Source organism: Penicillium chrysogenum (genome assembly GCF_028827035.1).
Source record: "Penicillium chrysogenum strain IBT 35668 chromosome Unknown utg000002l_segment0_segment0, whole genome shotgun sequence".
NCBI classification, from domain to species: domain Eukaryota; kingdom Fungi; phylum Ascomycota; class Eurotiomycetes; order Eurotiales; family Aspergillaceae; genus Penicillium; species Penicillium chrysogenum.
Genome location: NW_026622750.1, coordinates 5,000,559 through 5,015,196, shown reverse-complemented (window position 1 = coordinate 5,015,196; position 14,638 = coordinate 5,000,559). Strand labels below are relative to the sequence as shown.

Below are 14,638 nucleotides of genomic sequence, written 5' to 3'. Positions count from 1 at the left end.
ATGAAGAATAGCGCAACGAGACCTGGAAGGTTGAAAGTAATACAAGAAGTGAGTTTCGAGAAGCTGAATTATATAGTACGAGGAGACCCAAGCGCATGACTTGAACCCGAATGAAACCGCTCTTGCTCCTGCCCAGGACGTATGCCAAACAAGGGTCATAATCCTAAGAAAACTGAGCACTGGGAATTAGTGCGAACGCACAAAACACCTACCGCTCGATTATGGAGGGTGCGAGCCACAGGTCCGCACAAATATGTAGTTGTTGCATACAACATTGTCTCATGATAGAAAGGACCAATCGGCCACATCCCGCCCAAAGTTTAGTGTTTAGACACAATGTCATCTTTCAAATGCTTTGTGAAATTTGCCGACTCCCACGACTCTGCATTGCTCGGTTCTAAAAAGTAGCGGCCTTGTTTTTCCGATTTAGGGGTTCTCACTTTCCTGTCCGCATACGTCTGGATTCCCCAACAAGATGTTACTTGAGTCTCGGGAGAAAGGCATTCCTTGCGGCCAAGACTCAGTAGTAAGGGTATCCATCTAGCGTCCACCATAACATAGGCATGCTTGGGGGGATAGGAACCTCCAGTGCTACGAATCAAAAGGCAGTCATAGCAGGTACCCGAGCATGTTATAATTGTCAGTTTAAGCTACGGCATGGGTCTCGGCCTTCATCAGTTGAGGGTTCTGCTATCAAGCACCCAGCTTGAGACTCCTACAGCTCACTTCCTGGTAGGCCACGATCACAGTCTATGTATACTATACATCACGACACCGGCGATTATTTGAGTTTAGATGAATTTGGTACCGACTTGTAAGGCGTATTATTGGAGGGTAACATTAACGCTGTCTTTGATGCATGACAACTAGGGTACTCAGTAGGCTGTTAGCGCATATGGGATCTCTGTCGCGTGCTCCCGTCAATTCAAGACCTCGCTCGCTACCTCATGGATGCCATTGACTGACGATTGGATATCGCGGGTGCCAAGTTCGATCTCAATTCCCTCCGTTTGCAATGATTTTAATATCCGCCTTGCTCCAGCAATGCCCGCTCTCGCCTCTGTTAGCTCATCATGCAGTTTCTTATTGTGCGACTGAAGAATTTGCATATCGTGGCGGAGTTCATTGGCCTCAGCCCGGACCGTGTGACTTTGGTCAAGACAGTCATTCAGTCGGGCACGAGTGCGTTCCAACTCGATTTCTATGCTGCTATTAGCAGCCTTAAGCTTGGAAATCTCTGCTGTGAAAGAACCATCCATTCCGTCACCAAAACTCTCCGCCTCCAGGCTCTGTCAGCAATGCTGTATCAATAAGGATGTCTAGTAATGCTCACCTCCCTTGGAATACAGCTCGTATTTGACTGTGAGTGTCCCAACGCGTGCGGGGAAACAGCCTCGATTGAATGGCCGATCTCGTTGCAAATTTTCCGGTAAAGATGAAGCTTACCGCTACTCAAGCTAGATTTGAGCAGACCAGCATTTGGGCCCGTGACGGACCAAGCGTATCCATCTTTAGGTCGCGGTTGGAGACGGACTTTTTCAGGAGCGACTACGATGCGAAGTCGGTCATCTAGGAGTATTAGCTGAGTTATTGTCAGTAGAGGGCCACAAATACATATATTGGCCGCTAGGGCTTCTCGACATTGCTGATTCAGTTTTAAGCGCTTCTCGTTGCTACGCTTAGGCATCGTAGGGTACCTTCAGCACTCAAAGAATATCAAGGGAATGGGGACGCGGGTATTTAAAATATGATTCGGAACTGACCCTTCCGCCAAAACACCGGCTCAATGTAGGATCGATGATTCGTTCTTTCTCAAGTCGAAAGTGGTATCCGTGGGTGGGGCCCACCAGTATCCATTCAAATTGGGTAAATAAAGTTTCAGCTGAAAACTTGGATTAGTTGAGATTTGGTTGAAAGTCGGGTATAACTTTTATTGAGACCTCATCAAGTAAACTGGGCTACTGAAGAAAACACAGGAAAAAGTAACCTCAATTTCTGTTCAAATACATCCTCAATCATTAAGTTTTGGTCGGCAAACGCTGGAATTAATATGGTTGGGGCGTCTTCACGCTGCCAAAGATTTCTGCCTTCCAAGGTGCCGGCGGAACCCCGAAAACTGATGCCACTGAGCAGACTGTCGGGCTCGCTAACAACATCCCCAAATATCCAGCAAAACATATATATAATGAGCAGGGTTGGGTCGACTCCATGTCTTTTGTGCCACCTATCTGTTAAAATTTCAATGACTCCAACAGCTCGCCGGCCCCGCCGCCAAAGACTAGCCAGCGCCCACGATCTGACGCCATTACTGTGACCCCTCAAAGCTTCTGCCATCAATGATGATCACTCGGCGTGCCGGTCGTAAAATTTGCACTGACTCATCGAGCCCACCTTCGCAGCGAGCCAAGAAGGTCCTTGAAATGAGGATTCATCATCGATTTGATGGCTCGCACGTTACGTTCCGACAACCAGAAAGACCCCAAAGAAAGGGTGCCAAAGAACGTCGGCGCCGGAAGCGAGCTGTTTCAGAGCGAGAGGCGATTCGACTGGACTGGATGCGGCGACTTCGTCCCAAGCCCCATAGACGTTCTTAGGTCGGACAAGGATTGTGCAGACATGGAGACCCAGAGGGCAGCATGTTGCAATCTCTAGTTTCATTCCTATATCGTTGAATAGATGAAAGTAACTTGCAAGAAAATGAGAGTGAGAATGCAGTGCGTGATGAGTTAGCCCGTAAACATGGACTCTATGTAGGGGATTGCTCAGCTAGGCATCCTATCGATTGGTATACGCAAAATTGCCAGTATACAAGAGGATATTCTCTACGCTTTTATGATGCCTGTTGTATATAATTGCATATACAAGTGTCTACTGTAATTGGGACGCATAGAACGGGCCAGAAGAAGTGTACTGGGATTTAATGCTGCTTGCTTGCATGATAGGTGTGCCATTATCCGTGTCATTCTCGAAATTCGCAAGGGTCTCTCAAAACACATATTTTGCAAAGCGTGTAATCACCAAGTTGTTCTGAGAAGAGATCATGCTACTCTACATGCACTGAAGCAAGGAGAACGCAGTTTACGGTGTAGATAGAGTCCATGGGGCGTCATGTTCTATTTTTCTATACCTAATTTAGACTTGAAAACGATCAGTTGCGTGATTCTTGTGAACATTTTATCTTTTAGAGACAGCACGATTAACAAACCCCTGGTTTCAATGGTCTTGTCTGAGCCACCCGTCCACATACCACAAGCTAGTTGGAGATAACCAAGGATCCACCTATTTGGCTCACGGGATTGACTGCAAGGACGACGCCCAGATGGCGATGATGACCAGTTCGACCTGTTGAGTGTCAGAATTATTGGTATAACGGTATAACGTGGGAATCCGCGATTACCTCCAATGCAATCATCCACGATCTCTCCAACGTACCAATGACGGCAATCACAAGCAAAAGAAGTGCCATTGCAGAGAGATGACACGAGATACACCGCAACTTAGCTCGACCAGCAGTTGACTGTTGAAATAACCACCAATACCATGCAACTACACAAAGGTAGTCCGCGAAGAGGATATAGAGGCTACCCAGATGAGCAGATTTCAAAAGGAAGGTTCCAACGAGGGAGACTGCTATTTTCGCCAAAGTTGAAGCCACAGAGAAAGAAGGGCATATGAAACGCAGTAATCGAGGTGTGAGTGGGTTTTCGCGCTGCTGGAAGATTATGCGAATGTACTGCAGCATTGTTAGCTCAGAACGAAGACACTGTATGTGACGGAGATCGGTGTGCTGTCAACTTACCGCTTGTAGTGGTGGGAATATTGGTGTAATCCAAAAGAGTACTTGACTCCATGCTGGAAACCTGTTGCTCCAGAACAACCCAGTAAGAATAGCAAAGGAACTACAAGAAAAGGCACACAGCGCTAAATCGACTTTATACCACCGCCAGCGTGGTTGGATGCAATACAAAAGAAATAGTCTCCCAAAGTTGAGAAGTAGAAGAATAGTCACCAAGACGGATCTGATGATGTTTTGTGAAACCACAACCATACTTGACTGCCAGCTAATGTTCTTGTTTGAACGAGGCCTTGAGGTTTATATACTGTGACAAAGACATATTGGCCAGGTAATAGTGGATAAATTCCTAGGATGTCCTCATTTATTCTAGGATTTTGTTATACTGAGTTTCCTGCCTATAAAAAGCAGCTGCCCTCAATCTTATGACACTGAAGGTTAACTGAGGATTCTCAGTTGAGGCTTCGGGGCAACACTCTTGCTCTTTTGCTGCGCAGACCCGAGAATAGACCACATTTAAAGCTTGCAGTATAGTTTCTGATTTAACTTGCATCATGTAAGACCACATTTACAAGGGCCAATCACAGTTGCAGTATCCTGCTTTCACTTCGCATAGACACATAGACACTTGGACCAGCCAGCCTTAGTCTTGTCTCTTTGATCGGCTGGCTCGCGATTTGAAAGACATAGTAGCTATTTCTCGTGCCCAGGCGGGATTATCGATCATCCGCCAATAAGATTGGTTTCAGACTTGCCATCGCAGCTAGCCAACAATGTGAATTATCGCCTGAAAATGTTTACGAGGGAAGTCGCGCATTACTGGCCTTGCTTTCGAGCTTACAACCTTCTAGAACCTGTATCCGAAACCATAGGCTCAACTTTCTTCTACGGATGCAAGAGAGGTAAATACGATATAGGAAAACATAAAAACATGGAAATTTAGCTAATAAATGCCCTGCACAACAAGATCACCTATTGAAGTGGGGGTAATAGATAGTAAGAATTATGAGACGGCAGGAAAGTCGAACTAGCTGGCTAAACTGGCCGGAGTCAAGGTACGGATCGTCGTAAGACCGTGATGCCGTCGACTTCCACCTTGATGATGATGGGTGACATGGTGGCCTGAACAGCACTGGCAGTCTCCAAGGGCAGACGGCATATCGGGCAGAAATGCGAGATTGCCTCTGTACCTGCGAATGTGGCCTTGGTCTGGGGTGAGTTGACGGTCGAGATTGGCGGCAACTGGATGAGATAGATATTATGGCCTTGAATAGAGGGGAGCTGGGAGTTCGACATTGACCCACAAGAGAGTGGGTATGAGATTTAGCCTAAGAGGTCAGCGCTGCGGCGGATACGGGTGCTGCAGAGGTAACTCTGGGGCAGATGCGAGGCATTCCCTGGGATGTAGCAACTGGGCGGCGGTGTGGATGGGCGCCCGGGCTTGGTGCATTATCTGCCGCTGCCTCTTTTTAACCGAACGGATGTCCGTAAGGGTTGGTCCGAGGCAGGGATCTGCTGATGTTGGATGGCCGCGGTACTCCAGGCTGGTGCAAATGTTTGTTCCACGTAGTTGGGCATCTTCCGGCAAGTCGTCGCAAAAGAATGGTGTGGCTGATATAGTAACAGGAATCTTTGAGTCGCTTGTGCAGTGTATATACGGTTGCATTTTAGGGTCAAATGACGTATTAGGCGACGGGACGTGGCTATCAGCACTTGCCGTCGTACTTGCCAACGCAGCCACACCAAGCGAGAAGGATGAGTTGATGCTTGACAAATCTAAACTCAACTTCGGCAGGTTGCCTTCCATCGATGAACGGAACGCCAAGTTGCTTTCGCGCCGACTTGCGATGGAGGGTCCTTTCGAGTGAAATTCGGGACGGCCTGGAAAACCAGCCAGCAAGTGGCGGTAGAATTGCTCTTTGATCTGCAAGGTTTGGTTCTGCAGCATGAGGACTCGCTTTGCTTGATAACGCTCGTCGACTTCCGTACATGCCCTCTTCCTCAACAATCTCTTTAGTGATGTGAAAGGCCTTGCCAGTGCGACGTTTGTGCAGCGACGAAGCGCGATTGGCTGACTTCACCCGAGCATCCAAGCTCCGGTCTTTTCGCCGTGAAGCAGCGATAAAAGCTCTGCAAAACTGTTAGTGGGCTCTTTTTGGTAGCAATTGAATTCACGTACCTCTCCTGGTTTTCTTCCGGCGAACGGGGAATTGGATAGAAGTGTAGATCTTGATCCGACAAGGACATTTTGAGCTTCAGTGGAAGCAAGACAACCAGAGTTAGCTTCCCTCGACCTAATAATAGGGGGGTTGTAGACAGCTATATGTGGCGGAGGGAAAGGGTGGGGATGAGAAAAGTAAGGCAGGTGTCAGAGCTTAGACCGGCCATTGTTACACCCAAACCTACACTCAACGAATGCAGACGAGCAAGATTCGGCGTCCGGAAAAGGACCATGGCTCTGCATCTCCAGCCACCACATCGTGAGTTGACCCCCATTCTCGGATGCCATTAAAGGCTCAAACGAAGCTAAAGATGTCCGTTTAGTATATATGTACCGTCGTAGTGGTTCTTCAATTATCTGAAAGTCGCCTGCAGTTGGCCTCCCAGCTGTAAAATCCACAGAATACACGATCCCTGATTAGTCTAGATTATTGGTTTCTACTCAGAAGAGATGTCACACTTGGTCCCAGGGGATGATATCGTCGCCTAAATCACCACGCACTGATACGGTCGAGCTTTGGCGTTCTGCCTTCTCTGAGGAGGATGTCACCCTCGTAGAAGAATGACGGAACGTAGCAGATTAGTTACTGAGTTTGTAAGAAGAAACCACGTGATGTCCGGTTCGGGTGGTCGCCGCGTCCCCGCGAAATAACCAAATCAAGCAAATATATATACATATTTATTGCAAGGCAGGATTGAAATATATCATGCAACACTTTTATGTGTGCGCTTTCGCGTATGAAAGCCAGGTTCAGCGACATGGACTTGTTTAATCCGACATAGTGTTGAGCGATCGTAAAATCTCGTTAAAATTAATTGAACACTCGTAATTGTGCTAGATTACCGAAGCGGTATTACGCGGTAACTTCCTCCATCCAAAGAGAGCGGGTGGGTTAAGTGAGACGCTGAGCGGAAGGTTGGGTATGGGTGGGTGGAGAGGGGGTGTGAGAAGGGCTCATCTGCCGAACGCAGCTCACACTCTTGCTGGCGTGCCCCATATATCCCCACTCCACCTCTTTCGGTGTAACTGTATGCCAGGAACGGCGAACTCGGCAAGCTTTCACATCTAAATGCGTTGATTGGGCTTTGAGCTGGGTCACGTCGTCAGCTTTAACATTTTCTTCAAGATCTGTGGTGGTTCGTCCGGGAAAATCCCCAATCTTTTTCCACACGCTGATTGACCAATTCAGACTTGAGACCAGCCAGCGATTTTGAGAAGGAATTTTGGGTGGATAACACCGCCCTTGTTTAATCGCAACCGCCGAGTTGTGAGCCAAGAACATTTGAACACCTTTCTTAGATACATGCTTCGATCGAAATTGACCCTTGTCAGGTGCGAAACAGCAAGCTAGTGAAGCGCGAAGCTCTTTTACTTATGGAGTATAAGTTCTTCAATCGTGAGTGCCACTACTGCGAGCATCCTTAATTGTTAGGAGCCGCATACCGAATGTCATTCACAATCAGCCCGTCTTGTTAAAATGAGTGTCGCGTATCTACACCTTCGCCGAGCCCCTAAAGCTTTTTGGGCCAGTATAGAGGGAAGCTGGTTGTTGAGTGCTCGTAATGCACAGTTGCGGCGAAACAATTTCTAAATAAAGAGGGAAGGCTCATCAAGCTCGCTCGACCCCCTCGTAAACCACAAAACGCAATAGCTCTCCTGCATACTTGGAAGTTCTTTCGGTTTAGCAGACTTTTTCAGAATAATGTAACGCGACCCCAGTGAAACAGTCGAGATGACAATGGGCGCAATTGGAGGTAATCGCACCGCTTTATGTAACTCTCGGCCCTGATCATTCTGTCCCTGTTGTTGTCTGCTATCTGCTGGGCCGCATAATAATGGCTCAAATGCTTAGCAACCAAGGGGATGACCCTGCCCTATGCCCTACATGGTTCTGTCCGCAGCGATCGGGTTGTTATTCCTTTCGCGCCACACACCCTAGTCAGAATGAATCAACGAGTGAGGAGGGGACCCCTGCTTATTGAGACGTGGTTCCTGCTGCTGCATATACCCTAGCCCTGGTCCACCTATTAAACAATGCCGACTTGTTGTGTCTATACTCTGTCCCATCAACCAAACAGCCAAGTTACTACATTGAACGAACAGGAGGTCGCTGCTCGATGACACCCTGGTTGAATCGTTTGATGTGCCATCTATGCCGCTGAGTGCTCGCTTTCCACCAACATTCATTTAGGCAGCTTCACCCACGTTCAAATCAGTGCTCACGGCCCCTATGGGCGGTGAACAAGGTCTCGCACAGTCCACAGCAACATCTCTATTGGGTAAGCTGTGTCGAATATTTGTGCGCTTGTTTCTAAGGCGTAACTTCGAGCTTACGACTGCTAAAACAAAATACCCTTAAAGTACCGCGGCCTACTGTGGCCTAATCGTCTTTGTCCGCGTTCTTTACCGAAGAATACAGAGGTTACCTTGAAAGTATTCATATTTTTTAAGGTCCTAAATAGGCCTCCAGATCTATAACCAGCTGAGGCTCTGCGTAACCACGTCGGCAAATATTCCCGGTTGTTAGGGAGACTACCATGTAGCCTTCTGGTGTTGCTGGATAGCAAGCGGTCCCATTCTTAGATGACCACCTTCGGTAGGTGACAATCCTTGTTCTCCCTGAGCGAAGATGTAGCTCCGAGTAAGGTCTTCTTCATATACACACTATATATCTATTTGGTTGTTTTGCTCTGCCATTGAGCCAGTGTTCCTTCATACTATAACTTTGCTCACTCCGGTGTTTTCTGGCACAAGCTCGACATACAGCCGCAACTAAATGAGGTAATGATTGTTTATTCGGGTGCAAGTGCTCAAAAAAGAATAGTCGTTTCTGGGCTGGATACTTGACCAACAAGGATGCTGGGCAATGAGTGCACCAAATAGAACAAGTGGCTACAGTACATCCCATATCCAAGTGTGCCTTTCGGAAAATTAGCCTGGTCCGAAACGATCATTTCCAAATAACATGAGCATACTTCATTATGAATGGGATTTGTCCTCATGGATATTACGTCTTCTTGAGTGGTTTTGGCTGTTGAGGTAGACTATGGCGTATCAATTCCAAATCCATTCGACGCATTATCTTCCATTTGAGTTGTTGAGTAACCTGACTTATGTTGGTCGATACAGCCGGATGACTCCGCAGGCACAGATAATCCAACAGGCTCAAATAATTCAATGGGCTCAGGATCGGGCTCGGGTTGCGGCAGGGGAGGTTCCGCTTTTCGAGACTGCCGGCAATCTGGGCAAATGATTTTATTCGATTCATGATTGGAGCATTCGGCGGCGCAGCCTACATACAGTATATATTGTATTTTAGAGACGTTCTGTTTGGCGTCAAGATAATGTAAGAGGGTGAAAAACTAATCCAAAAACTTCGGTTCTATAATCGACAATCAAAGGAGAACAACCTGCTATACATTCTTTGGTTCAATATCTATGATTTAACTACCCGACCGCTTGCATGTATGACTCCAAGGAAAAAGAAATTGCGATCTCGCTGCACTGCATTCTCAAGTACTGAATTCTTCCGCCAGAGCTGTTTGCAGATCGGGGAGCACGAAGACTCCCCGGAATTAACAAACAATTCGGGTGGGGCATGAGGAATCCGCAAGGGCCGCAGAGCTGGAAATTATGGGCATTCTAGGCGTCTTTTCACCACATGGAGCGAATCTTTGTACAGAGATACACCGTGCCAGGCAGTTCAATCCTCGGGTGGCAATGGCAATGCCACCGAAGGAGGAGCGTCGCGACAGCGATACTGTCCATCTCGGCGGGGGCAAACGGTGCACCGCTATTTCCCGGTTCGAATTGGCAATAGATGCTAGACTTTGTCGAATATCAGGCAAGCTGGTTCAGGTTTTGACAATTTTGAAGTTATGGAATTCCTGTATAACGGCACACCCAGCACGTCCTGCACAGACATGAAAGGGTCTCACACATTCCATTCGTTTTCCATAGGGTGGATCTCCGTGTATGCCTGTGTAACCCATGTGACCCGAATGTTTGTGAAATAACAATGGCTCGGGCTAGATTCGAGGTCAAGTCTGTCGAGGCTACTACAGTACACGAACTTGTCACGATGTAGCATACGTCCCAACATCATGGGTATTCTTTCCTCAAACCTTATATTTTTATTTTATTACTTTTCCAAACGTTGTGCGCAAATACTTCCATGTCACGGCAGAGTAGATTTGGATATTCATAATTATTCAAGATTTCCAACCCGAGTTTCAGGCTCGAAGTTTGTGATCCTAGATTAATATACAGCGTCCATCGCTAGAAAAGATAGAATAGCCTTCCATATAATGGAAGTTTAGATGTCAGGTGAAACCATTTTCCGCATCAATAAAGTTTTCAAAAATCGAATCCGTCAAAAACCCATTCGGTTCATGCGGTGTAAACTCGATTGCTATATCAGGCAACACCGTCCGGTCGTTACCGTTATTATATGCGACCGTTTCGACGGGGTTCGCACCATCTGAGACCGACTCATCGGACCACGTCCCAGTCGAAAATGAGCGTGATGAGCTGGCAGACAGGTTGGGATTGTGAACATCCGGGTTCGAGGGTCCTTGGACAGTCTGGGCCATTATGGCTAGCTGCTGGTTGATTCGCTGGTCATGGCACTCGGCGTGTTGGAAAATGCGGCTTTTCAAATCCCAGACTTCTTCTCGTAGGCAGTTCAACTGTGCAAGGAGGGTATCTTTCTTTTGTGTTTCGTCGGTGAAGCGCCGCTCGATTTGCTTGTGTTCTCTTTTCTTTCTTTCGCGGCATTTGTTGGCGGCGATGCGGTTTCGTTCGAGGTGTTTTGCCCGCCCAGGGCTGACGGAGCGGGAGGTGCCTAATGTGGCCGATTCCATGGCTTCTTGGCCACACGACACACATAAAAGTCTTGGAAGAGATATTAGAAAAATATAACGTAATTTGGAATAGTGGGATGGGTGGTTTCCTCTTCTTTTCAGTCTTAAAGAGTATTATCAAATATCTACAACGTAGAAATCCGAATTATTGACATATGGAATCTTCAAGGCAGATGCTACCACAAATATATAAAAGGACATGGACCGAGTTCAATGACGTACACGTATCTGGGTTTGGAAATGAAAGCAAGCTTCGAGACAGTTGCAACCCGGCCGAATCCGGTGTATGCGACCTGTCCGTTAGTCTCGCTGAACACTCCCAATATCAGGTCACAAGCTGCGGCTTTTTTTCAGTCTGTCAACGTGTGATGCTCAACAGTGGGCCAGCCGTTACTCTGCATGATCGGCACCCTCAACTAATTGAGCGTGTCGAAATTTGTCCTTCAGGTCGTCCGCCGACGACCTCAATGAGCTGAGGCCCTCAAATACTGGACACATACATCTAACGGAGGCATGGTAAATCCTCATGCAGATTTTACAACTCCTAAGGACTGCATCGATACTGAATGCTCCCCTGAAGAGACATTACGTTACTAGGAATGAGATGTCTGTTCTTCCAAACGGTTTGACAGATCGCAGGAGTGCGGTACGTATACTTGTGAGCTTGTCACGTTCACTCTCAGGAGCCTTACGGCCATTCCGTGGAACAGAGTGGTATCTATTCTGTTAATACGAAGAGTTATGGAGAATCTACAAAATCTCTACCATTGTGGTTCAGCTAGAAGATTAGACTAGCTCTAAAGCTGCATACTATCCTACCTCAGAGATATGTGGCATAGTCACTAGTAGGCGGAGCCAGCACTAGTTACGACATTAACTAACTATGACATCCTATTTATTACGTAACAAGCTGACTTGCTTTTACAGCCACAATAGAATAGACGACCAATGTGTCGTCTTATCCTGCTCCCAAACATCGCTCAGGCCCTTTGCCATAGTAAACAAAATTACCAAGATCTAGTACTAGTTGAAACGGTCAAGGATATGGCCAGTACAAATAATCATGAACTCAAAGCCTTCTAGTAGGCAGTTCGGGGTTGAATGTGCCAGCCCCGCTACGGGCTAAAGTGGAAACGAGTACGTGTACCCTTACCCTACAGCTCTGGATCGCCAGGCAAGACTAGGGTTTTTACTAATGAAATACATATCCGCATATCCATTATGCTCAAATAAACTCTGCTTGCTTTTTATCTCTACTTCAACAAGTTCAAATTCACATGAAAGAAAGACAACATAGTGTGAAATCGGATGGTCCAACCTCTCGCCGCAGTGCTTTCCAGCTGCCCCAGTTATGACGTTCATCTAATATACGTATTGGTATAGTATAGAATCGGCTTTCTCCATGTCATCGGGGGCCTCAGATACGAGGGCGAATGTATCGGAGTAAATGAGAATAACTCAAAACTCAAGCCCAGGCCCACTTGATGCCTCTCAATTTGACTTCTTTCGCGCCCTCTCTCTTAGGTAAGCCTCAGTTGCCGCTATGTCTAGTTACCATTTCAGGGTTGCCGGCGTGTATCAGCCATGTCAACGGTGTGCCACCCTCATAATCCGAGGCATTGAGGTTTGCCCCTTGCTCCAGTAGAATATTCGCTACAGCCAATGAGCCGTATTGGGTAGCCCAGGAGAGTGCTGTCCGCCCCCACTGGTCATGAGAATCAACATCTGGCTTGCTTTGCAGGAGATATAGAATGAGTTTTGTACAGTTCCCCATAGCAGCGTAATGAAGGAGAGACCTCTTTTAGCAATCCCGTTACTTGAAACGTCCTCGTGACTGAAGCGATGAATGAGCTTTTTCGACAAAAGCCACAAGTTTTGCATTGAGATATATTGCCCTGTCGGCCTTCAGGCGATCAAACCCGGGGCCGATGTCTGAACAGCCAGGGGTAGGCTTTATCCCCATCGCGGCAATCTGGCTCCGAGGGACAGAGCTTGAGATGATGTAAAGGAGAACCCAAACGATCTTGGTCAAGAACCAATGAGAAGCTCGCAGACGTTTCAAAAAGTAAACTTGCGAAAAAGAAAGGAATTCTCAGGCTGCCTTGAGCGCAAGGCCTGCTCGACTATTAAGTGGTTCACAAATTATCATATAATGAAAAGGGGTAGGGAAGGAATTTATAGCCCTCTAGGCTCGTCCAGATACTTGAAAGATCTAGTTGGTAGCAGAAAATGAAGGGCAAGGGCCCTGGGTGCCTAAACTAACTGAGGCCTGTTAAAAGCCATGCCTTCGAATTTGTGGTCATTGTTTGTAATTTGTGGCTGGCTCCTAGGATTTGTGAAGGATACTCTCGCAAGCGACTGACACAAAATGCGCTAAGGGCCTGGGCCGCATCCGCATCTATTGCTGTGCAAGTGTTTTATTTCCTGGATATGCCACTTGGCCAACTCATGTACGTAATCCACCTCAGAGAAATAAATAAAAATGTGGCGCTGAAAGCTGCCAGGCGTCGATATAGTTAATAAACAGGGAGCCCGGGATGCTCGAATTGCGTCAAGCCCAGCTGCGCCTACGACGCGCTCTAGGGCCTGGTTCATGGTCTCAGCTTTGAAGCTCCTAGGGTCGCAGGTGCTATATCAAATCACTACCCTACTAATGTGGACAAGTAGGAATATTTTCTGCTAGCTTGAATGTATCTGGAGTTAGTATTTTGTGCTTCGCCGTACTCCGTAGTTCTCTACCTATAGGACCTGCAGGGTTTTGCCTCGGTGGTTCGCCCCGCTCGCCCTCTAATTAGTGCTCAGGCAGACGGGCGCCGACCCATCACTGCCTCCAGAAGTTGGTCATGAATAGAAACATACGGAAGGGAGATGCATTTCCTATATCTAGGGACTTGTTATTGCGTCATGATTCAGCCGCGCAAAAAGCCACAGTAAAATCAGTAAAATGGGCGACTGGCGGAGTCTCGTTTGTGCTTCCAGGAGCACTAGGGTCATTGGCCTCGTCCACGATAGCTTGGTAGTGTCGTGCTGATACATTTGCCGAGTATTCTCGGATAACCACCTTTGGCGATGTACGGGTGGTGACTGGGGTCAGATCAACGTTGATGTAAACGTTGAACATAAAGATTACTTAACACCAACGGCATGTGCATTTTACGCTCACAGAGAATACCTACTTGATATATGTTAGTTACCTACTCATTAGCGGTATTTGGTTAAATTTCACAGTTCAGAATCGATTCTTAATCGGCTGCCTTGGTTCAACGAACAGTAAGTGTTGCCATATGGTTGGAAGCAGACCCTAAGCTAGCTGGCAAAGAAATACAGTAAGCTCAACAGAAATGACAGAAAAGGGGGTTTGTCTTCCTGTGGAAGTGTTCGGGACTTTCTCAATCAACAGCAAAGAAGATGTTCCTCGAGTATAGCAAAGTGACGTATCGCAAAAAGACCAAGGCAAACTCTGTCTGTATTGGATATTTTTCTGGAATCACCACTTGCCTTGAGATATGCTATGCACAATCCATCGTCCTGGAGATGATGATAATATAGTGGCCCCGTTTCACCGGACAGTAGATCCTAGGAATACACGAAGTGATTCCTAGAGCTGCTTTACTACCAAGTATCAGAGATACTTTCCGTGGCCGTCGATCTTAAGATAGAAATAGTGCTTCTACTTGAAACATTCTTACTGAGAAAGCGCCTATAATGATTGCCATTAAGGCAACAAAGCATAAAACAGGCACCTGGCACGGCTCACTATCA

General features: G+C 47.0%; 4 protein-coding genes across 4 annotated transcripts; 1 reads left to right on the top strand and 3 right to left on the bottom strand.

Annotated features, from left to right (window-relative positions):
* Nucleotides 1-2,339: 2,339 nt before the first annotated feature.
* On the top strand, nucleotides 2,340-2,594 carry N7489_005104 (uncharacterized protein; the record flags this gene model as incomplete). The annotated part of the gene is made up of 1 exon (XM_056710856.1): nucleotides 2,340-2,594. One exon carries the CDS (start codon nucleotides 2,340-2,342, stop codon nucleotides 2,592-2,594), a length of 255 nt encoding a protein of 84 aa, XP_056569277.1.
* A 659-nt stretch (nucleotides 2,595-3,253) lies between these two features.
* N7489_005103 (uncharacterized protein) lies at nucleotides 3,254-5,089 on the bottom strand (the record flags this gene model as incomplete). The annotated part of the gene is made up of 3 exons (XM_056710855.1): nucleotides 3,254-3,342; nucleotides 3,433-3,733; nucleotides 4,853-5,089. 3 exons carry the CDS (start codon nucleotides 5,087-5,089, stop codon nucleotides 3,254-3,256), a joined length of 627 nt encoding a protein of 208 aa, XP_056569276.1.
* Nucleotides 5,090-5,499: 410 nt separating this feature from the next.
* On the bottom strand, nucleotides 5,500-6,040 carry N7489_005102 (uncharacterized protein; the record flags this gene model as incomplete). Its single annotated transcript, XM_056710854.1, has 2 exons — nucleotides 5,500-5,923; nucleotides 5,973-6,040. The coding sequence occupies 2 exons, from the start codon at nucleotides 6,038-6,040 to the stop codon at nucleotides 5,500-5,502; spliced, it is 492 nt and encodes a 163-aa protein (XP_056569275.1).
* Nucleotides 6,041-10,336: 4,296 nt separating this feature from the next.
* N7489_005101 (bZIP transcription factor) lies at nucleotides 10,337-10,876 on the bottom strand (the record flags this gene model as incomplete). The annotated part of the gene is made up of 1 exon (XM_056710853.1): nucleotides 10,337-10,876. The coding sequence occupies one exon, from the start codon at nucleotides 10,874-10,876 to the stop codon at nucleotides 10,337-10,339; it is 540 nt and encodes a 179-aa protein (XP_056569274.1).
* Nucleotides 10,877-14,638: the final 3,762 nt, after the last annotated feature.